General features: G+C 44.7%; 1 protein-coding gene across 1 annotated transcript; it reads left to right on the forward strand.

Annotated features, from left to right (window-relative positions):
• The first annotated feature begins 8,008 nt into the window (after positions 1-8,008).
• Positions 8,009-18,668, forward strand: SEM1 (SEM1 26S proteasome subunit). Its single transcript, XM_075922332.2, has 3 exons — positions 8,009-8,178; positions 15,379-15,472; positions 18,460-18,668. Exons 1-3 carry the CDS (start codon positions 8,103-8,105, stop codon positions 18,500-18,502), a joined length of 213 nt encoding a protein of 70 aa, XP_075778447.1. The 5' UTR covers positions 8,009-8,102; the 3' UTR covers positions 18,503-18,668.
• The last annotated feature ends 6,101 nt before the right edge of the window (positions 18,669-24,769 follow it).

A 24,769-nucleotide genomic window follows, 5' to 3' on the forward strand; every position in this document is an offset into this window, starting at 1 on the left:
ACAATTCCAGACTCCAGTAACCATCAGGTCTGCGTTACAGAAAAGTTAGGATGCAAGAAATAAATAAAGTCTGAAATAAATTCATTCCCAACTTCCAGAAGCAAAGTATAAAGGATCTGGATTTTTTCCACTTTAATTCACAAAGGTGTAACTGCATCAAACCTTTGATATTATAATTGTTATTTTTTCCACAGACCTGCACCCTAAACAAAGGTTATCTATAAATGAATGGCAATTTGCACTTTATACCACACCATTCATTCTTTCTGCTGTCTCTCACCTCCCTTTAATCATTACTTCAGAATGTGGTTTTAGCCATTAATGTGTTCATTTTAGAGCCAAGATATTCCATTCAATTCAAATAAGTCCAGGCATCCAAATTTCCAGTCTACCTACGAAAAAACTGAATTCATAAACTACAAGCAATTTTTATTTTTCATCCTGAAGAGAAAAAAAAGTAGGCTCCAGTTCAGAAGTGTTCTATTTTCATTCTTCATTTATGCAAATCATATTATGAATAAATAAATCTACATAATCTCCCCTCCCTGCTCAACAACATGCAGTTCACTTCCTCAGAGGAAGATACAGCTTTTGCTGGTACCAATGCATAAAACATACTGATTAATAAATAATAACACATGAAAATCATATTGAGTAAATCATTATTGTACATCTCAGGAGAGAATAATACAGGATCTGATGATGAGTTTCTCAGGATTGTCTTTATTCTATTAAACATTTTACTACCTAAGCTATATTTAGGGTAAGGGTCTCACTTACACAGTCATGGCCAAATCATGATCCCAATGAGATTCAACAAGAATTTTTCCAGTGATTTCAGGGAGGATAGAATTTGGACATAAATAAAGGAGTGCCTAAGAAGGCACTTCCACCCCCGTTCAAGTTATCCAAGATATATGTAAGTTGCCATGCAGGAGCTAAATAAGAAATAAATCAGCTCACCTACTCTATGTTGGGGAGCTGTGAAGTTCCTTGCCCTTTCCCAAGCAGCACTCCCCCCTAGTCTTTATGTCCTTTTGTCCTTCTGAAGTTATGGAGTTGCAGCACAGAGGGGATAAAATTAAAAACAATGTCTATACAAAACTGTGATTGGGAGTTAGTGACCTCTCCTGCTCTAATCATGCATGATGGAACCTGGAGCGAGGCTCTTTTCTTCAGTTGTCCATTTGCAGGGGGTAAGACTCCAAATCCCTCATCATAATTAGGAAAGGATATCTCTTTCCTCTTTCTTCCATTCTTTATGATCCTGTGATCACCAGTGAAAAGAAATCTTCTGCCTCATGGGTCCTACTCACTCTTCTCCCTATATAAAGCTGGGAAAGATCACTTCTGCTCACATAGGCCATGATCAGCAAAGGAACTGGGAACCTCTTACTGATTTCAGTGGGAATAAGACACTTAAATTCCTTATATACCTAGAATCTTCAAAGACTGACATCAATAATCCAAGGAAGAATCACTCAACTCCCAGAGATGTGAAACACAAGGAAACTTGGGCTGAGCTCATCACCTCTCTTAATCTCATCACCAGAGACACTTAGGTTCCTTTTTTTTAAACAGAAGCTGACATTTTTGTGCTGTCACACAACTCCAGGATCTGCAGCTTTAAGAACACCATCAAATCTCCCAAGACTTGCAATAAAATCACAAAGATTTATTAGTGCCAAAGATTAATGTAGTCATATGAGACAAAAATTTGGTTTAATATGGACACTTCTAACCAGGAAGTCCAATTCTTTAATAGAGCATAGAATAGGACAGCATATTACATAATTATCGGACAGGCTGTAGTTAGCCACTTGAGATATGGCTCCACAGCCTGCCATTCTTCTTGTGCTCCTATGCAGGACCTGGCCACCATCCTGTTGGGAAGCACAGGTCTGTTCATTGCTATTGCCTCAATGGCAAGCAGCTAAAGGACAAAATGAAACAAAGCTAGGCTATAAATTCACTTATCTCCACACTAAACAATGGAGCTGGCCTGTCACAGTACATGCTGCCCTTTTCCTTAGGTTGATTGAGTCCAGTGTGTTCCCTAAGAGCCCCCAGGACTGATTTTGGCTGGGTCAGCTGTATTTCTTCTTGGAGGCAGTGTGACATCTCCACGTACCCTTCTCAGCTGCAAAAGCCAGAGTCTAGCCCTATATATGTTTAGTACTCTGAGTCGCTTGAATTTGGCCTTCAATAATATAATCATAGATATTTGTAAGGTTCCTGTCTTATTGGAACCTAAGTGCTTTAAATGACTTTACCTTGCACTTTTTGGAATAGAATAGGACTTTATTTTTCCATCTGCAGAAAGGGATTGGGGAATGATAAAATAAGATTTCAGTAATTATTTGAATCAGTTCTTCATGTTATTTTATTAAACAGGAGCTCCCACAAATTTCATCATACAGTCAGTCCTTCCATCACATACAAATAAAATTTAACTGTGCAATCAGACCTTCCATCTAACAACAACAACAAAAGCTAAGGGCTTGTGCTCATATTTGATTTTTTTACTTTTCCCCAAACTCTGATCACATACCAGAACATGCTCACACAGGTTTGAAACTGAACTACATATACGTTCCCACCTCATTTCTTGTTCATATTTTTCTAAATGTAGGACACAGTGTAAATAACCCAGCTGTGCAAATCATTGTCTTATGAATCAGCCTCTCAGTGTTCAAGGAAAAAATCAACAACCTGGCAATACTGTTATAAGGCAAGTGAAGTGATTGCCTAGAGAGAAGACATCAGAGCCACCACATGTACAAACTTGCCCTTACCAGTAGGCACTGAACTTTGCCTTGCTCTAAATCAGCAGCAGAATCCACTGCTATGTCAAATGAGTCTTACTTTATGGTACCCTATATATATATATATCACTTATTTGTCACATAGCAGCTTAACACATTTTAGATTTTAAATTCATCCTCCTTTTCAAGCTGTTCCTTTGCCTATGCTTGGAAACACAAAGGAAGTTAATAATAAAAAATAGTCATGGGTTTTGAAATACTGTTAAAATGCTGGAAAAAATTAGGGATAGGTAGTATGGGAAATCAGTGACTGTAGAGAGAAAGTATGTATTTTCATTGAGCTATAGGAGGAGGCTTGAACACTTTTTTTTATATGTTATTGTGGCTGCAGCAGCAATTACATTTTACCTACACTACTGGAAAGATGTTTGACTTTTTCCATTCATTTTCTCCCTCTCTGTTGCAGTCAATGCTACATTTCAACTCACTCCTGTGGCATCCAACTTCATGTTAAAGTGATAAATCTTATTCCCTGCCAGCAGCTGCATTGGGTAGTTCACCAAATCCAATCAGCTACCCTCTGGTTCTGCAACTATAGCAGAATACATTTATGGAAAGACGAGAGCAATACAGTTATTCACAGATGACATTTTATGACCTCCTCTCTTACTACACTTTGCAAGGATTCAGCTAAGTCTCAACCACTAGTAATTTGTTCTCAGAAGCTGAGCTGAAAACAAAGTCATGACTCAACTCCACCAATTTGTGTACAGGCATTACAGCACAGAATAAGATCTGCAATACAGGCATTGTTTGGAGGCTCCTGCTCCTCCAACACTTAAGCACAAATGACATAGGTTGCAGCTAGAGAGACAGAGATATAAATAAATAAATAAATAAATAAATAAATAAATGGAAGGGAGGAATGGGGATGGTAGAGTTGACAGGATTGGATGCAATAAAGATGGAAGGGAAGGAAGGGAGGAAGAGATGGGATGGCAGTGAGGGAGGAGAAAAGGTAATAATGGCAGAGCTGGAGGGAACAGTAATAACAAAGACGTCAGGAGAGAAAGGGATGCTGGGAGTAGAAATATAGGCACTCCTCAAGTTACAAACTTCTGACTTACAAACATCTGTACATACAGATTTAAAACAAACAAAAGGATTTTTTTCTTCGCTCAGTGCACAGTCAACCTGTGGAACTCCTTGCCAGACGATGTGGTGAAGACTAGGACTTCAACGGGGTTCAAAAAAGAGCAAGATAGATTCCTGGAGGTTATTAGCCAGGATGGGTAGGAATGGTGTCCCTAGCCTCTGTTTGTCTGGAAATGGGTGACAGGGGAGGGATCACGTGAGGATTACCTGTTGTGTTTCCTCCCTCTGGGGCATGTGGATTTGGCCACTATTGGCAGACAGGATACTGGGCTAGATGGACCTTTTGTCTTATCCAGTATGGTCATTCTTATGTGCAAACAAAAACTTGCCCTGCAGCTGCAGGGAGCAGGCAAGAGGCACAAGTGGTGGTGAGCAGCACAAGTGCTGGCTGGAGGACTGCTGAGGGGCAGAAGTCAGTCACATACCCAGTGGCTGGAGAGGAGCAGCCCTCTGAAGGGGACATTGTGGCTTCTCTTCAGCTACACCACTGCTGTCTGCTCCACCGAAGGGCGGATATACGGCAGGGTAAGCGGGGTGGGTGCCCCGGGCCCCGCGCTTCAAGAAGCCCCGTGCATGCGCCATGGCAAAGGGGGGCCCCCACAAAATGGTCATCTGCCCCTGGCTCCACCAGTTCTCCAGTCCTTGCTTGCACCACTTGCCACCTCCTGATGAGCAGAGGCTGGGTGCAGCCCAGTAAGAGGGGCTGACAGGGGTGGGGCTGGTCACAAGAGCCAGTGCAGTGCCCATTGTGTTCATGTGTGGCAGCTGGGGGATGCGCAGAAGTCCCCTTCAGAATCTCCACCTACTTCCTCATCTTTCTCTAACTAAACCTGCCTTTCCTCAAGCACCAACATTCAAGGTTAAATAAAAAAAATATTTTGACCGTATTTCATTAAAAATATACTGTATTTCAGCTACATTATGGATTAAATAGGCTTTCATGGGCTAGCCTGGGAACCTAACCACCTGACATTGTTTCTATGGGAAAATGTGTTCCGAATTCCAAACAACTGACTTATAAACAAACTTTTGGAATTCAAGCTGTTCATAAGCTGGGGAGTTCCTGTACTAGGAAGAGAGGGATGGGTGATGGGGATGGCATTAAAAAATGGAAGAGGAAAGAATGGCAAAGAAAATCATCAGACAATGTAGCTGAAGAGAGTGGGAAGAGGAAAGGAAATGATGGTGAGAGATGGCTGTTGGGGAGAGGTAAATGGAAAGGCTGGAATGAGGGATGGTGGGAGCAGTGTGGGAGGCGGCAGTGGCAGAGGTGAGGAATCAAGTGCGGGCTGGAAGGAGAATGTGGGACTGGTGGGGAGGCAGCAGTAGCCAAGGGGAAGGAGCAGTGTGGGGTGGAAGGAAAATGTTGATGCAGGGTGGGAGGTGGCAGTGGGAATGGAAAGGGGAAGATGCAAAATGGAGGGAAGGCAAGGCAGCAGTGGCTGAGAGGAGGGAGTAGTGCAGGTGGGAAGGGGGGTGCAAGAAAGGGAAAGGCAGCACTAGGAGGGAAGAAGGGAGCAGGGAGCAGCGATGGCTATGGGGAGGAAGAAGTGGGGGTGGGAAGAGGTGGGAGCAGAGAGAGGCAGCAGTGGCTGAAGGAAGGGAGCAGTGGGAGGGAAGGAGGAAGCGGGGGTGGCAGTGGCTATGGGGAGGGAGCAGTGGGGGAAAGGAGGGAGCAGTGGGAGGTGGCAGTGACAGAGAGGAAGGAGCAGTGGGGTAGGGGCAAGGCGGCAGTGGCAGACGGGAAGGAACAGTGGTGGGAGCAGGGGGGAGGTAGCAATGGCTGAGGGGAGGGAACAGCGGGGGTAGGAGCAGAGGGGAGGCGGCATGACTGAGGGAAGGGAGCAGGGAGAGGCAGCAGTAGCTAAGGGGAGGGAGCAATGGGGAGGTGGCAGTTGCTGAGGGGAGAAGCAGAGGGAGGCAGCAGTGGCTGAGGGGAGGGAACGGGGGAAGTGGCAGTAGCTGAGGGGAGGGAGCAGGGAGAGGAAGCAGTGGCTAAAGGAATGCAGCAGTTGGGCTGGGAAGAGGGAGTAGGGGAGAGGTGGAAGTGGCAGAGGGGAAGGAGCAGTGGTGTAGGGAGAAGGTGGCAGTGGCAGAGGGGAAGGTGGCAGTGGTGTAGGGAGAAGGCGGCAGTGGCAGAGGGGAAGGAGCAGTGGTGTAGGGGGAAGGCGGCAGTGGCAGAGGGGAAGGAGCAGTGGTGTAGGGGGAAGGCGGCAGTGGCAGAGGGGAAGGAGCAGTGGTGGTAGGAAACAGGTGGAAGTGGGGGGAAGTGGCAATGGCTCAGGGGAGGGAGCAAGGGGAGGCAGCAGTGGCTGAGGGGAGGCAGCAGCGGGAGGCGGCAGTGGGGGTGGGAAGAGGGTGGGAGCAGGGGGAAGTGACTGTGGCTGAGGGGAGGGAGCAGGGGGAGGCGGCAGCAGGGGTGGGAAGAGGGTGGGAGCAGGGGGAAGTGACTGTGGCTGAGGAGAGGGAGCAGGGGGAGGTGACAGTGGGGGTGGGAAGAGGGTGGGAGCAGGGGGAGGGCTGAGGGGAGGGGCTGAGGGGAGGGAGCAGGGGGCAGGCTGAGGGGAGGGAGCAGGGGGAGGTGGGGGTGGGAAGAGGGAGGGAGCAGGGGGAGGTGACAGTGGGGGTGGGAAGAGGGTGGGAGCAGGGAGAGGTGACTGTGGCTGAGGGGAGGCAGCAGCGGGAGGCAGCAATGGGGGTAGGAAGAGGGAGGGAGCAGGGGGAGGTGACTGTGGCTGAGAGGAGGGAGCAGGGGGAGGTGACAGTGGGGGGGTGGGAAGAGGGAGGGAGCAGGGGGAGGTGACAGTGGGAGGGGTGGGGGTGGGAAGAGGGTGGGAGCAGGGGGAGGTGACAGTGGGGGTGGGAAGAGGGAGGGAGCAGGGGGAGGTGACAGTGGGGGTGGGAAGAGGGAGGGAGCAGGGGGAGGTGACAGTGGGGGGGTGGGAAGAGGGAGGGAGCAGGGGGAGGTGACTGTGGCTGAGAGGAGGGAGCAGGGGGAGGTGACAGTGGGGGTGGGAAGAGGGTGGGAGCAGGGGGAGGTGACAGTGGCTGAGAGGAGGGAGCAGGGGGAGGTGACAGTGGGAGGGGGGACAGGGGAGGTGGGGGGGTGGGAAGAGGGAGGGAGCAGGGGGAGGTGACAGTGGGGGTGGGAAGAGGGAGGGAGCAGGGGGAGGTGACAGTGGGGGTGGGAAGAGGGAGGGGAGCAGGGGGGGAGGTGACAGTGGGGGGGTGGGAAGAGGGAGGGAGCAGGGGGAGGTGACTGGGGGTGGGAGGGAGGGAGCAGGGGGAGGTGACTGTGGGTGGGGGAGGGAGCAGGGGGGGGGGAGGTGACAGTGGGGGTGGGAAGAGGGAGGGAGCAGGGGGAGGTGACAGTGGGGGGTGGGAAGAGGGAGGGAGCAGGGGGAGGTGACTGTGGCTGAGAGGAGGGAGCAGGGGGAGGTGACAGTGGGGGTGGGAAGAGGGAGGGAGCAGGGGGAGGTGACAGTGGGGGTGGGAGGGGAGGGAGCAGGGGGAGGTGACAGTGGGGGGGGGGGGTGGGAAGGGGGGGTGAGGGGGGGAGGGAGCAGGGGGAGGTGACAGTGGCTGAGAGGAGGGAGCAGGGGGAGGTGACAGTGGCTGGGGGTGGGGGAGAGGGGGGTGGGAGCAGGGGGAGGTGACAGTGGGGGGGTGAGGGGAGGGAGCAGGGGGAGGTGACAGTGGGAGGGAGGGAAGGGGGAGGGTGGGGGTGGGAGAGGGAGGGGGGGGAGGTGACAGTGGGGGTGGGAGGGGAGGGAGCAGGGGGAGGTGACAGTGGGGGTGGGAAGAGGGAGGGAGCAGGGGGAGGTGACAGTGGCTGAGAGGAGGGAGCAGGGGGAGGTGACAGTGGCTGAGGGGCGGCAGGGGAGGAGTGGGAGGGCACACGAAGAAGGGGGAGGGACTAGCTGTGCGCAAGAGGAGAGGGAGGGGCGGGGCTCGCTGTGCGCGAGAAGGGAAAGAGCGGGCGGGGCTGGAGCGATTGAGGGAGCAGTGAATGCGGGGAGAGGCAAGACGCTATCGCCGACTGACCAACCGAGAGACTCCGTTACGACGCATGCGCCGTTTCAAGCGCTGAGTCCGCCAGCATCCCGTCATGCCCCGCGGGGCAGTCGAGACGTAACCCCGCGGCCGGCTCGGACGCTAGAGCGGCAGTGGCCCAGGCGGATCATGTCCGAGAAGAAGCAGCCTGTGGATCTGGGGCTCCTGGAGGAGGATGACGAGTTCGAGGAGTTCCCGGCTGAAGGTGACGGCTGGGGGTTTGCCGTGGGGCCGGGGCCCGATGGGGGGGGGCGCGGAAGGGGGGTGCCGGTGCCGGTGGGGTTGGGCCTCGGCTCCCTGCTCGGGCACTTGGCTCCGTTCCGCGCACAGCTGCCCGGGCTTAGTCAGCGCGCGGTGGGGCTGGCTCGCCTCCCTGCGCCGGGCCTAGGGACCGGGCTGGCGTTGCTCGCCTTTCCTGTGGGCTGCCCCATTCGTCGAAGCGAGCCCCCTGGAGCCCTGCACCCCCAAGCGCGGGTCGAGCCGCTGGCTTCTCTGCAGCCTTTCCCCAGCCGGCGGCTTTCCACACCACGTGGAGATTTCCCGTTGCAGAAACCCATGCTTGTTACTGGCTCACTTAGCCCGAGTAACTTTCTGTGAGCTCGGGCCCGTCTGCCTGCCATGCTCACAGTCCCATTCTGCCAAATCCTAACAATGTGTCTTGTCCGTGTGTGTCGAACTCTGAAAAACGAATCTATTCTCATTAACGTTTTAAATGTATTAGGGAATAATGCAGACACATTTGTCATGCATACAGTGTTGTTTTGTGAAAGGCATTCCTAAGCCTAGACTAGCATTTTTTTCCTAATCAGAAATAAAATGTGTTCAGGAAATGCATCAGCATTCCATGTACTCAGAGAACCTCAGAGCTTCGACAGATCTGAAGAACATAGGGAAAGGGACAGCTTGGACCCCTGATTTCACTTCCTTGGACTAGAGGTGGTCAGTCCCCTTTGCTGACAGACTTTGGGGTCTGTCAGCAGATTGCCTGGGCTCCCCTGCTCTAGGGGGCTGCCAGGACTCTGTGGCACAGCTGCAGGTCCAACATGTTGTGACACCAGAGAAATTCAGTCTGTAGTAAAGTCTCAGAGGGGTAGCAATGTTAATCTGTAACTTAAAAAAAAAGTGGTCCTGTTGTACCTTAGAGACTAACAAAAATTGTATATTGTATCAAGAGCTTTCGTGGGCACAACACTCATCCGAAGAAGTGGGGAGCAAGAGCCTGGCTGAAGCCTATCTCACTTTAAGCAGTTAACTGCTTAAACATAATGTTTAATCAGTTAATTGATTAAACATGATTTTACATCCCTTAGAACTAATGTGTTTCATGTTGCTGGACTTCATTAGGATTGCTTGATTTTTGCCATCATACACAATGGCTAAGAACAAATACAAACAAACATTTTGTCTAGATGACAAGATTAATAAGGGGAAGGAAAAGGAATAATGATGGATGTAAAATGAGGTCATGTGAGAGTAATAAAAGGATTCAATTACAGTAGTGGATAGCAGCTTTCTTTATGACGTCTAAATCTTGACACACAAATTCCACTGCATTTTGATAAAAAGCTAGTGAATAAGTCTTACCTGGATTTTACTACAACCCTTCATATGTGCAGAAAAACAGTGTTATTAATAAGGAACTTTCTCTTTCAGTCTTGTAAATAAAAATGTTGTCTTAGGGATGTTAATGTGTTTATTTTGGTGAATATGTGACTGCTGAAAGTTCCAGCAGTTACACGTTTACACACCGGAGGGAGAGGAGGGACTGCTATCCAGACAGAGGCAGCAGGGTGAATGAGGGGGGAGGCTGCTCACTGCTCCTACCGACTCTGGTGCTGCTGCCTCTGATACAGAGGCAGCAGTACAGGGAAGGGCGGGGAGAGGCAGCTTTGCAGGAGCTGGTATGTGCTAGCTTTCTGTGAGCCCAGGCGGCTGTGTGTAACTCTGAGCCCTGGCTTCTCAATTAACCATGTACACATTTATGCTTTCACATCCCCAATCCTAGATTTCATCTTGGAAGACTTCAGAATAGACTTCAGAATAATGCATGATTGTCCATTTTCCTCAAGTCTTTAAAAGTTCTGCTGATTAAAGGGATGGCTTATATTGGTTAATGAAGGGAATTGCTCACATGTAGATCAGGGATTCTTAACCTTTTTCTTTGAGTACCCCCACACCTCCAACGTACTGTTAAAAACTCCATGGCCCACCGGTGTGGCAACAACTGTTTTTTCTGCATATAAAATCCAGGGCCAGTGTTATGGGGTAGCAAGCAGAGCAGTTGCATGGGGCTCCGTGCCACAGATTGTCCCATGAAGCTTAGTTGTTCAGGGTTCAGCCCCGGGTAGTAGGGCGTGGGGTCTGGGATTTGACCCGCTTTGTTGAGGCTTTCACTTTCTTGGGCCTCCGTGAATGTAATGTTGGCCCTGCTTAATGGTTTCCCTGAAACCAACTTGCAGGCCCCAGACTCGTGGTTGAAAACTACTGGTGTAGGTCATGTTGGGTAGGGAGGTGTTCACAATTTTTGTTATGCTGTCTTCCTCATACTTGGTGTACATTTGGAAGCCATAAAGTTATCAAATAGGTTTTATCAAATATAATATTTCCAGGAAAATCTTTAAAAACAACAAATAGTGTGGTAGCACTTTAAAGAATAACAAAACATGTAGGTTAGTAATAGAAATGTAGCCGTGTTAGTCTGGTGTAGCTGAAGCAAAATACAGGACTATGTAGCACTTTAAAGACTTTATCCTCCCCCCTCCCCCCCCCGCATCCCCTCCTGTTCTGAAATGTGACTTGTCCTTTTCATATGTGTTCATTTTTTTTAATTGTATCCTTTGGTATATATGGTTGTGACTATTTTCTTCCACTACTTGATCTGAGGAAGTGGGTCTGGCCCACGAAAGCTCATCATCTAATAAACCATCTTGTTAGTCTTTAAAGTGCTACATAGTCCTGTATTTTGCTTCAAAACATGTAGGTGGTATTGTGAGCTTTTGTGAGCACAGCTGGTCTTCTGAAGAAAGGGGCTGTGCCCACGAAAACTCATAATACCATCTACATGTTTTGTTAGTCTTTAAAGTGCTACCACACTATTTGTTAAGTTTTTCCTGTTACAGACTAACTCGGCTATCCCTCTGATAATATTTCCAGTTAGAGAGAGAAACAGGTTATTGCAATTGTTACATTAACTGGTTAGATGGACTGAGAAGATAGGCTTGTTTAGAAAAGGCAGTAAGGAAGAACACTTCCTACTACAGGCAGTCCCCGGGTTATGTACAAGATAGGGACTGTAGGTTTGTTCTTAAGTTGAATTTGTATGTAAGTCGGAACCGGTACATATTGTAGGGGAAACTCTAGCCAAACATTTCTCCAGAGCTCAGTTTTATTCTCCCACACCTCACTTCCCTCAGTCCTTTATTCTCAAGCTGAGGTGTCTGCTGAGAAAAGCCGCTCCGTGTCTCCCTGGTCTGCTGGGCGGGGAGTGGGGGCGCTAGCTTCACGTCTCCCTGGTCTGCTGGGGGGAAGCAGCTAGTGCGGGGTTGTCTCACCCCGTTTGTAAGTAGGGATCCGATGTAAGTCGGATCCATGTAACCCGGGGACTGCCTGTATTTGTTATAGTAGCAAATGTATACATTCAGTTTGCCATGAGGATGGTGGGGGATCTATACAATATAAATACTGAATTGGATAAATGTGGTCACTAAAAATGAATAATACATTACTTCTAAATGTCTCAAACCAAACCCTCTCACGGGGAGAGAGGTCCTCCCAAATCCTAGTTTTCTAAATACTTGAGTCTTTATCTCTTCAATAAATTCAAGTGACCTTTGTTGAAATTCTCTTGTAACTGCTATAGTAGAAAAAGAACCGTGTACCATAACCTTGTTCTGATAAATTTGAAGAACAAATATAATGGAAAAATCAAAATGTCACCAATGTCAAAATGTGGATAGTTATTTGGGCACACACTGTCCTTATATTATGATAATATGATTGGACCTCCCTGATCCAACACCCTTGAGACCTGACCGGTTCTCAGTCGGGGAGTTTGCTGGACAAGGGGAGGTCTGTTGCCAAGCTCTTCTGGGGTGCCTCTAGCCCCAGGCCATACCCAGGCTCCCAGATGCCAGCCCCTGTTCCCAGCTGATAGGGCTCTCTGATCCAGCAACATCTGTAGTCCTGTAGTACCAGAGTCCCAGATTGGAGAAGTTCAACTAAATGAGGTGACATGGATAGTCTATTTAAGTTAAATGCCCTGAGTTCTAAGAGAGTCTGAAAATGTTTCATAGAGGACATTCTATTTTTATCTGAAAAGTAATTCCAGACTGTCCTACAGTTTGATTGAAATTTGATATAGATGTTAACTATATTAAAAATAATTCTTTGTATATTGTATGCCTGATGATTCAGCACTAAATGCTTCTTGATATAGCTTACAAAAACACCACTGCTATTAGTCATTATACCACCAGTAAAATATTTTTATTGCTTAAGCAAAAATAATTGGATAAATATTTGATTATAAAAACATTCACTAATATCTCAAATTGTGAGTCTCTCACAAGTTACCTGTGCAGCAGTACATGTTGTTAGAGTTCTGTTATGTCCGGTATTCCCTTTTTCTGACCTAGGGAAATTAGGTAATGCAAACTTGTGTTAAAGCATAACTAATACATTACATAAGCTTTCTTAACTTCTATAATTCCTCCTTTAACTCTGTTTCAAGAAATAATTATCATCATACCAAATTCTGAAATATCTGAAACAGATGTTTTCTATATTTATGGAGTATTTCATTTCAAGTTGAGTATGATGTACTTTCTGGTATAATACGATTTGGTCATTTTTGTCTTGTGTGATCCTTTTCAGTGGTATAAAATCATATGGTTTTTGGTATTGTAGAGCTGAGTACAAAAATCTATTTTGTCTTCATTTTTGAAACTTAGAATACACCACACAGTGATCAGAATATTAAAATACTTTTCTAAGACTCCCATCACGACTAGTTTGTCAAAATAGATTTTATAACCTTAGTTTATAGTAATAACACTTAATGGTAGCAGACTTTGAAAAACATTTTTGATACTTCCAAATCCCAGATAATGCTATATCATTTTTTACTTTTACCCAGTCACAGGCATATAATGTAACTGGAATAATAATTTCCGTACACAAGCTTAGTGTATAGTGTCAACATACAGCTAGTTTAAAGTCTTGTAGCTACAGGAATAAGAGCATAATTTAGGCTCTTTTTATTGCTTTCGTCTGATTTTTCGCCCTCTTTAATGTGGAAGACATCTTAGCCCAGCTCCTTGAAGCACGATACAATTTTTCGTGAATTAAAAATGCGTCAGTCTGTCTTACAGCTATCACTTTGAACCTCTCTGAGCCATTGTGCCTGATTGTATCACCTCAAATCATTTGAGACTTTTGTTGCCAATTAATGTAATGGCTGAATTTTTTGTAGGGTAAAAACTGACCTAAGCTAATTTTTTATCTGTTGTGAAGGACTGTCTTTGAAATACATAATACAACACTGTTCATAGTCTTTGTAGGAACATTACATTTGAAAGTTAAATGCACTGTGTGTAAATAAACACGAAGCTTATTGTAAGTAGTGCTGATTAATGCCCTTATCTTCTTTGTAATTCAGTTTTATTGTTTGCGAATTGCATGTGACTATCCTGTTGAAAAGGACAGTAGAGTAATTAGTTATTTCTTTTGCATTATTAGTATTCATATTACTGTAGTCCCTAAGAGCCCTATTAACGGACCAGGACTGTATCCTTCTAGGCACTCTACAAATACAGTAAAGAGAGAGTCCCTGCCTCAAGGGGTTTGTCTCGTCTCTTTCCACCCCTTTTTTCCTTCCTTTGGTTTCTTCAGGGCTCCAGCTCAGCCCCTCCACATAAAAGGGATACTTTATATGGATTGTGAAACTAAACCTTAGTCACTTCTCCATCAAATCCTTTACATGTGTGGTTGGCTAGGAATGGCTACTTCTAAGATCGTGTGTGGTATCTGTTCCTGCTGATCTCAGTTTTTTAATACTGTAACCACATGTTACAGTAGGAAAGTTGTAGGACCTCTTTTCCCTATATTCCCAAAGAGAGGAAGCATAGTTGCAATCCCTCAGGATCTGTTTGTGGCCCTTCCCAGTCAGTTTCCGTTTGTTGTGCAATGCTACTCTGGTGGTTGCTGGAAAGCTTTGATTTTTATCGGTTGGTAGAAAGCGGATTGTAAATTATGATGGGATGTAACACCAGAATTTCCTCAGGAGGAGGGGCACCTCTTCTCTGTCAGTGGCAGATTTGGGGCTGGGGGCAAAGCACCTCTTCCCCACTGCAGCACTAAGCACCTGTTCGGTGCTTTGTAGGCTGCTGTGCGGCCACACAGCTAAGAGGAAATTTGCACAGCCATTTGGAGATCGGAGATGAACACTGCAATTCTGAAACTTACCTGGCAATATTACCTTTAAAATATTAATTTAATAAAATAAATCTGTTCCATGGACATCAAATGTCAAAAATATGTACTGTACCATTAACCTTTTTGGTACTCCAGGAGAACTTACTTCAGATGCAGTGCTTTGCTACTCTTCTATATTAATAAGAAGCCCAAGAAGAGTTTCCAGGTGCAAGGTTAGCTGACACTTCTGCCTATTATCAGTATTGTAGTACTGGGACAAAACCAGAAAAGTAAAATTGCAAGTTATCTTTATTTTTGCAGCAATAGAAAAACACAACTCTCCCTATATGAAAAATAGAACTGGTAGCTTTAAAGGTGAGGGGGAAGCATTAAAAATAATGTAAAGCTACTTATTGTATAATTATAGATGCGTACCCTTCTTGTTCTAGTTTTTTTTTTTAACTAGAAAAGTTACTTGTAATTTCAGTATTTTGTGTTAGAAGTGGAAGGTCTAAATGGATTGAGTAAAAGAGGGTTTTTTTGAGGATTCTTAGCAATAAAAGCACTCAACATTTAAAGTTAATATTTCCATGCAGCCCTAAGGAATTGCAGACTATCTAAAAGTCTTTATAGACTTGTTACCTGGTTTCCCTTAATGTTATATTTTATCTTTGCCATCTTGTTATAGATCCTCTAATTAGTTAATAGTTTAGTTAATATTCTTTTTATGGACAAATAATCATAGAATCCAGAATACTAAGATTGTAAGTGTTTAAAGTTGTATTTTGATTATAATTCAAGAAGTTATGGTGTTTGAAACCATTATAAGATTCTATTATTCTTGTAATCACTTTAACATGAGCAGAACTTTTTTATAAACATAGAGGAAGTGTTTGGTGTTGAAGACATTTCAGCATATCCAATGGCCAGACCTATTTGCCGATACCAGACTTTGTGTAAAATATTTAGACTTTGTGTGTGTTCTGTCCTTTAGACTGGGCTGGTTTAGATGAAGATGAAGATGCACATGTCTGGGAAGACAATTGGGATGATGACAATGTAGAAGATGATTTCTCCAATCAGTTAAGGTAATCTTGGAGTTTAATTTACACTTAGAAGTTGAACAGAAAACTTAACCTGTAGTTTTTAGTTGGGTGAAATCTTGGACTTTTTTAAAAAATGTTCAGTTTTTTGAAAAAAATTTTGAAAGAAAAACCAGAGCAAATAACTACTTAAGTGGTCCAAAGAGTTTTTTAAAAGCAACGTTTGCCGTCATAAGCAAGCTAGCCTTACTACTTGTGACCAGCCCTTGTACTTTAGTGTCATGCTATAACAATGAAGTAACCCTCAGTCACCTGTGTGTCTTTTCCTGCTCTGCTTTAATCAAACTTTCTCATCCTGTACAGTTTTTCAGGATTTCAAAAACTTTCCATCCTGAACAGAGAATCCTTTCCAGACAAAAGACTTGTCAGTACTACTGTGTTCTCACAAAAAGTTTTCTTATGATAAGTCGTCATCTGGCAGCAAAAAGCCATTTAGCAAAGTAATTCCCAGAAAGTTTGAGTGGCAGTTTTAGACTTTGTTACAGGGAGGAAAAATTACCAAAACACTTTTTTAAATGTCTATGGACAGGAACACTTCTAATCCAGTTGTTTAATTCTACTTTCTATGTTAACCTTTTACTGATGCTTAACTATAATTTAAGGAGTTTGACTCATCAATACAAACTTGTGTTTTAAAACTCACCCCTCCTTAGGTTGTAAACATAACAAAATATCTGTGCTGTAGTTTGATTGAGATAGTTACTGGACTGACTCCCTTGTTTTAGAAACAAGGTTAAGGTGACCCTCTGGTAGAGGGTATCAAAGTAAATCCTGTTGGCGTAATTGCTTGTTGTCAGTTTCAAGTTAATTGCAGGTCTTAAATATATTATCACTCTAAAGCAGCAGTTCCCAACCTTTTCCAGATGGGGACCCATTTTGACAATTCAGGAAGACTTGGTGACCCAAGGCAATTCAAAAATGGAGGGAGTAAGGAGGGCAGAGCCACTTGGGGAGACACTTGGTAACCCTTTGGAAATGTAATGGCGACCCATATTTGGGTCCTGACCCATAGGTTGGGAAACCCTGCTCTAAGGACAGTGTTTATCAATAATGTAGCAGGAATCCTCAAAGTGTGTCAGAAAAAGCTGTCTGAGAAGTTTCAATATATGGTACGTACAACTGTGAAAACTAACCTTAATTAAATCTTGTAGTAAAGTATTTATAATCTGTCCTCATCTCTATTAAAATTAAAGACTCAAGTCTTAGGGAGGAACAGTATTCCTCTACCACAATCTGCTGGGTATCCCTGTTATGTTTCAGCCATCCTGAAACACAACTGACTAGTGTCCTAAAAGTAAATCTTACATTTTAGTAATGGAACTTCAACCTTGCTTCTAGATTGGGTCAACAAAGATTTGTTGGAACTCCACTTAATTGACTTTTACAATAAGCAATTTCCTCCTTTCTTATCTCTTCCTTGTTCCCTAACCCCCACCTTCTGTTCTATGTAGCTGATTTGTTAGTTTGTAATTTGTTTACTTTTTTCATTGTATCCCTCTGTTATATAATGGTCATGCCAATTCACTTTCAGAATATGATCTGAAGAAGTGGGTGTGCCCCACGAAAGCTCATCACCTAATAAACTACAGTAATTCCTCATTTAACACGTGCCCGCTTAACACATTTTTGCAATAACACGATTTTTTTGGGGAGAACATTTTTTGAATTACACGACCATCCCCGGAATAACACGATTTCTCCAGCTGGCCTGTTGCCGGCAGCTGCGCAGGGCTTTCCCTGCAAAGCGGCAGAGGGTTCGCTGCTCACCACGCCATTTCCCGGCAACTGCCCCCCCCTCCCCCCTTGCCAGACACAGTGCGGGTCCTGGCGGACCACAGGAGCATAGTCCCAACCCAATCCTCCTCCCCTCCCCTTTCCTTCCCCAGAGCCAAACACCTCCCCTCCCTGCTGTAACCCAATCCCCTTTCTCCCCCAACCTTATGTCTTGGTCCCAACAGACACCACTGCTTGAAACACAACCCCCACCTTTTCCATTATTTTCAGTGAGAAAATTGACCCTGCATAACATGTTTTCACTTAACACAATCATTTTCTGAAACATATCTATAGTGTTAAATGAGGAATTACTGTATTTTATTAGTTTTTAAAGTGCTACATGACTGCTTTTTGTTTTTGTCTTTACAAAGATTGATTCTGTGTGTGTTCAGATCACTTCCTTATCTAAACTATCACAGTTATCCATCTGTAAAGCTCTTTGAAGAGAAGCCCTTAATCAGTCAAAACAAGTTGAGTGGAAGTTATGCCGGTGTAAGAACTGCAGAAACAGGACCTTTATTCATTTTGGGCTCTGATTCAATACATATCTAATTTTAAGCATGTATAGTGCTATTGAAGTCAGTGGGTCTGCTTACAAGATTAAGGACCTTCTGTATATTAAGAGGATCAAAGATACTGTACTGATGACTGCAATGTAAAAATGTGTGTTTGGCTTTCTAAAAAGAATTTTAGCTTTGTTCCTAGATTGTTGGCCTTCTTTAAAAAAAATCTGTGCTAGTAACAGATTTAATTGTTCATAATGAGCTCTTGTGAAGAGTTACCAGGAGAAACCTATGTTCTGTATTGTCATTTCTAATGAAGTTTTATTGTCTTAAACATGGGGTGAAAAAAAGCACCTGCCTGACTTAATAAGATGCAAGGATTATAATTAAACAAGCCTTTTGGATACGAACTCCAGATTTAAAAAAAAAAAAAAAAGTTGGAAAAGCATGATTGAGCTGAAATCTTATAGGAATGTTAAGCAGGTGAGGCCAAAATGTGCAGTATTACATTTTTTTTATTTGTATCAAAAGTGACAGTAGCACATTAGGTTATTGATTGCCTCTTGTCGTAGTCTAAAGGGCTTTGCAAATATCTGTCAGTATTTTATTGTCTCACTCATACTTCTGGTTCTCTCTTTTTTTTTTTTTTTTTTTTTTTTTTTTTTTTTTTTTTTTTTTTTTTTTATAATATAGAGCTGAACTAGAGAAACATGGATATAAGATGGAGACCTCATAGTTTTAAAGGAAGATGGAATAATCTTGGAATAAAATTGGACTATAGATTGCATTGTTGACAAAAGAATACAGCCTGGGACATGAGATGATACTTCAGTCCATTATCAGTTTGCAATGATTTATTTTGGTTTTGTATAAAGAATAAAAAATTAATTGAAATCCTCTTATTCAGCATTTTTCAACTTCTACTTTACTGATGAAATTCTTTAAAAATTAATCATTATGTGACTTGAGCAGCTATGTTCAAGGTTTCTTATATAATGTTTCTGATGACCTTCAAATAGCAGAAGTCTATCTCCTTAAAATCAATAGGAACAAAAGGAGCATGAGTCAGAGCAGAATTGAAAAATAGCAGACGCTTTGCAATTTCTGTTAGCCATGTTTTGTTGGAATAAATATCTGAAAGCAATGTGTGTGGGTAGAGAAATTCACAAATTGGAATGTAGGATAGATTAACAAATATTAATCTGGTAAAATATACTAAAATTAACTTAAAACACTTAATTTTTCTTTAGCTTTTGCAAGCATATAAACTAATTTGAGAGCCCTGCAAGATAAAGGCCTCTGCCAGTAGGGCCAACAGATTTGCTGGGCCCCTGGGCAAGATGTGGGGGTGGGCCTGGGTCTGTGTCCCTGGAAGGGTGGGTTTCAGGCAGAAGGGGGCAGGGCTGTGGCTAGCTTCCCTCAGGCAGCCTCAGGGCAGCCTGGGATGCACTGCCCCTTCCCAAGACAGTTGTCAGCACTGCTTGGAATGCACACTGCAGGGGTTTGGTGGCAATTTAAAAGGCCCGAGACTGCTGCTTTTGCCCCCTCCCCTGTCACTGGGCTGGGCCTCTGTTAATCTAGAGGTAAGAACAATGCAGGATGCGAAAGTGCATGCTCCCCTAACCCTGTTAGAGAGAGGACTCATCCGGAGATCCAGGAAGCAATCACTGAAAAAAATTTGGGATCATGATGGATAATCAATGAAACATGAACTCTAAATGTAATACTATAGCCAAAAAGACTGTGACTCTTGGATGCATAAACTGGAGGAATCTTGACTAGTAGTGAAGCTATTTTTACCTCTGTATTTGGCTCTGAGACCTGTTGCTAAAATATTGTGTCCAGATTTGATGCAAACATTAAGAAGGATGTTGATAAATTGGAGAGGGTTCAGAAAAGAGCTGAGAGAATGATCAAAGGATTAGAAAATCTGCCTTATAGCGATAGTCTCAAGAAGCTCAATCTATGTAGTTTAGTTTAACAAAGAGAAAGTAAATGGATATCTTGATCACAATGTATAAGTACCTGCATGAGAAACAAATATTTGATATTGGCATCTTCAGTGTAGCAAACAAGTTTAGCATGACCTAGTGGTTGGAAATTGAAGCTAAGCAAATTCTGATTTGGGAATAAGGCATACGTGTAGCAGTTTAAACATACCCAAGGTTTTGTTGACGAAAATATCGTAGACAAAAGAAAAATCAGCAAGGTGTGTTCACATGCTCCCTTTGTAAATTGTGTCCAAATTTTTAGTTCCCTTGTTGACAGAGCCATGCACTGTGGGTAGGCATTCCATGTATGTATCACTAAGTGTTGGAAGAATGCAGAAGGGAGCGCAGCACATCTTGGGACCATGCGAAAAAAAACTAGTTAGGTACTGCTTTGTTTCCCAGACATCCAGGGGTTTCTGGCTTTTTGCACCACTTTTCCAACTGCCATTCTTTGCTGTATACTCGAACATCTGCAATGAGAGAGAATGGATCCCTCACTTCTCTCCTATGTTCTGTTAAGTAAGGATATCCTGCATGGCAACACAGTTAATCTTGAGATTACGGAAGAAGACTCACAGCACCTAATGTTCTGCATGATACGCACAGCAACAGCTTGGCATTGCATTTGTCCCTCTCAGAGCACCTGTAGAGGGTAGAATGTGAGTGGTGGGATCACATCATCATGCAGGTGTGGGATGAAGAGCAGTGGCTACAGAACTTTAGGATGTGTAAAGCAAACTCTACAGCTGTGTGCTGAGCTGGCCCCTGAACAGTGACACGTGGATACCAGAATAAGAGCTGTCTCTGAACAGAGAAGCATGTGGCAATTGCTGTGTGGGAGTTGGCAACTCCTGATTGATTTGCAGCTGACCCATAACAATCTGGAGTGGAGAAGTCTGCCATTAGGGCTGTACTGCTGCAAATGTGCAAAGCAATAAATCACATTCTGGGTGTTCTCAAGGAGAAAACTTGGTAGTGTAGACAAACCCTAAATAAGGACAATTAACTATTAAAAAAAATACAACTGTTGTCTACTGGGTCATGGATCACTGACATTGTAAATCAAGATTTGATGTTTTTCTAAAAAATATTCTCTAGGAACTGTTTAGAGGAGGGTGTCTGGCCTGTTTCATACAGGATATCAGTGTAAATGAACAATGGTGCTTTCTGGTCTTGGAATCTATGACTATTCATCTAATAGTAAGAGGGAAGTTCAGTTTTTGTGTTAATTTTTGGGCATCCTTGTTGAATTTGGTGGTTTGCAGTTATGGTCGTTTGCTGACATCATACACACACACACACACACCTATCGAGAACTGAAATGAAACTACCAACTCACTTGACTTAGGCCAACAAATAGTGGGAACTACTGATCTGTTTCATACTTAAACCATAAATGTGAAGGTGGAAATTTCATAATCAATTAGTAATCCCACGGGTCATCTCTGTATGGCCACTTGATGGTATCTCATTGTAGTGTATGTATAGTGTACTGGAAACTGCAAGGGTCAAGATTACAAATGTAGTAGCACTTAGTTTGTGGGCTGACTGAAGAACATAATTCTCATTTCCAAAAGGAATCAGGCTCCACTGACAGTCAATGGGACTTAGGTTCCAAAGTGTCTTTAAATCGCTTTTGGAAATGAGTCATGCTTCTAAATCAGTTAGGCATTGCATTGCTGGGTGCTGCAATGCTGAGATTCCTTTTAAAAATCCTGTTTTTTGTTTTCATACATGAAGACCAATATGTAATTACAGTACTTATTTGAACTGTTGGCATCAATAATAACTTGACATCAAAATTGAGTTTTTGTTCAAGAACTCCTCTTAAATAGTAAGAGCTAGGACAACCACATTTGGCTTGAAGCTGCATCTTATAACTTAGAGCAAGGTAGGAGTTTGGCTGTGCCAGGACAAAGGGATGTGCCTGGAATTTGATTGTTTTTCATAATATGGAAAGGGAGGGCTCTGCTAGCAGGAACAGTTATAATCTATAATTACCACATGGGGGCAGGAAGTGGTCAATGATGTGGACCAGGATAGCTATAACCCAGTGGTCTCCAACCTTTTTAAGCACATGATCAATTTTTAATTTAAGTGCAATCCAAGACCTACCTCAAATATAAATACCCTTGTCCCTCCTCCTTCCTTCCCCTTCTCTGAGGCCCCACCCCTGCTCACTCCATCCTCACTTTCATCAGGCTGGGGCAGAGGATTGGGGTGCAGACTCTGGTCTTGGATTAAGTGATCTGGAGTGTGAGAGGGGCTCTGAGCTGCTCTTGGGGCAGGGAATTGGGATGTAGGAGGGGTTCTAGGTGCAGGCTCTGGAATAGCATTTGGATGCAGGGGTGCTCATGGCTTGGGGTATAGAAGGAGGTTCATGACTGGGATAGGAGCTCCAGCTAGATGCTGCTTACCTCAGGTGGCTCCTGGTTAGTGATGCAGTGGGGCTAAGGCAGGCTCACCCCTGCCCTGGCCCTGCACCACTCCCAAAAGCAGCCAGCAAACTTAATCCCAAGTCCTGTTGTGCCCCCTCTCTTCTCTGTGGAGATAGAATACAGGGTGAGAGAGGGGGCACCCTGACATCAATGCCCCTTCTCTTCCTCCCCTGCCCTGCACTGAAAGCAGGAGACTCCCTATGGGAGGGGCAGCTCCAAAGCAAAGGGCAGGAGATGAGCAGTGGAGGGGTAGCTGAAGTGCTGGCGCTTGAAAGCCTCTTGGCCAAACCAGTCAGGATCATGTGTCAGAGGCTCCAAGCTCTACCAGTAGATCCCAATTGACTGCTTGATGACCACTGCTATAACCCCATTCAGGCATCAGGAATAGAGAAAGTGATAGCTATCTACTATGTATGTGAAAAAATTTGTCTGTCTGCCTGTCTCCCAGCCAGGGGACATCCACTCCTGCCACAGTTGTCCCTGTTGCAGCTGCTATGGCCATGCAGAGGCACTTTTCACCTGGCGTGATGTTGCTGCAGTGACAAAAGGCTGGCTTGTCCGGTCTCCTTGTTGCCTGCACGTTGAACCTATTATCCCCATCCTTGAGCAACGATTTAAATGAAGAAAAACAATTATTTCAGTTGATAATCTGATCAATCCTGGGTAAATCTAGGGTACTATATGTAAAATTTGTTTTATGAGTTCAAAACATTGTATGGTGCAAAATCTACTAATGTTGGCCTTCTTGGCAATAGAGCAGGGTTGGGCAGTAATTTTTGCCTGGGGGCCACTTCAAAAATATTTGAAGTAGCCCCGGGCCACCCCAGAAGGAGCGGGGGATCCCCTTACCCCCCTCCTTTCCCACTAGGTACCCATGCCCTGGAAGAGGCTTGGCACGCTCCCCCACCCTCAGGCCAATCAGGGCGTGGAGTTGGGGGAGTGTGGGAAGCCTCCCCCTGCCCTATGCACGGTGCTTTGAAGTGCTGCAGGCTCCTCGCAGGGCTAGGGCGGGGCAAAGGAAGCATCACGCAGCTTCCCCGCCCCCAGGCTGTATTTGGCCTGGGGGCAGGGGAGTGTGCAAAGCCTCCTCTGCTCTCCCCCCGCCGTGCGAGCAGCACATGTTGCTTGCAGGGAGGGGGCAGAGTGGAGAAGGCTTCTGGCACTTTCCCGCCCCCAGGCCGTAATTGGCTTTGGGGCAGGGGAGCAGCAGAGCTTCCATGGGCCGGATCTACCCACTCGTTGGGCCAGATCCAGCCCACGGAGGCCCTTTTGCCCACTCTTGCAATAGAGGTTCCAGGGCTAGAAAGGTAATAAATTAGATTGTCTCATTGTTAGTATTAAAAGCAATTTCCTTTACTTTGTCTCAATCACTTTGAATATTCCATATCATAACTGGATAAACTTAGCAATGTCAGTTGCTAGGGTCACATTAGGACAGACTTGTTTCAGTCATCTATCTGGTGCTGCCCAAACAAGACTCAGCATGTTGGTCTAGAGACAATAGATCGGTAAGGGGAGCTGCCTCCTGGCCAAATCAGTGGTTCTGCAGATCTAGAGGTCTCAGGTGGATCTGTCTGGTTCTCTTGCTGTAGGGCTGAAGAATGAAATCGCCCTTTTAATAAATTATATCTACCAATGTGACATTATGTAACCTCATGAATTGTAGCCCAATTTTTATGAAATGGGATTTTTGGATTAATTTATTAGTAACTTGTTAAGAATTGCCTTTGAATAATCTGTTGTACTTTATTTGAAACTTTTTTAATATATTGTAGCCAAAACTCCATTTAAATTGTTAATACATTGTAACTGCAGTGACTCCATATTGTAATTTGGGGTGGGGAACCTTTTTGGGTTGGAGGCTGCACACAAGTGAGGAGCAAAAAACCCTCAAACAAACACTCATTGACGTGACTCCCAAATGAGAAGCAGAAAGACATTCCCCTCATACACCAGAGCCTGGGGGGTCCTAGACTAGTACATTTTTGTGTGTTGCAGCTGTGGAGGGGGGCAGACTAGAGCACCTTTGTGGTCTCCCCAATATTGGAGAAAGAACCCCAAGCCTCAGGGGCTGGATCCGGCCCCGGGCCATAGACTCTTCACCCCTGTTGTAATTGAAACCCCATTTCAAACTGTGTACTGCCTTAACTCTGTTAAGTGTGTGTCTATATAAAAGTGTGAATGTGGGTGTCTGTGCAATAGGATCAATCCCTACAACCAGCCTCTCTGCACTACCTCGCCCCCTTCTGCACTCCGCCTCCCTCCCATGTCCTGCACCCCCATCCCTATCCCACTCACTGGCAGCCCTGTCCCATGCACTGAACCCCTCATTTTTGTCCCCACCTCAGAACCTAAGGGGGGGGGGTGTCCATAAAAATTACCAGAAAAGTAAATCTGACCTATGGGAAGACCTGAACCTCAGTCTTCCCTGTCCTTTCCTCTTGCCCCATGGTGTACCAAAGGAATGAGGTGTCTGAGTTGGGGGCCACGTCAGTGAGGGTTGGAGGTTTTGGGAGGAGTTTTTTTGTTTCTCACGTGTATAATCCACAAATGATTTTTCTGTGTGTCAGTGGT

Source organism: Pelodiscus sinensis, chromosome 2 (genome assembly GCF_052426305.1).
Source record: "Pelodiscus sinensis isolate ZL-2025 chromosome 2, ASM5242630v1, whole genome shotgun sequence".
Taxonomy (NCBI): Eukaryota; Metazoa; Chordata; order Testudines; family Trionychidae; genus Pelodiscus; species Pelodiscus sinensis.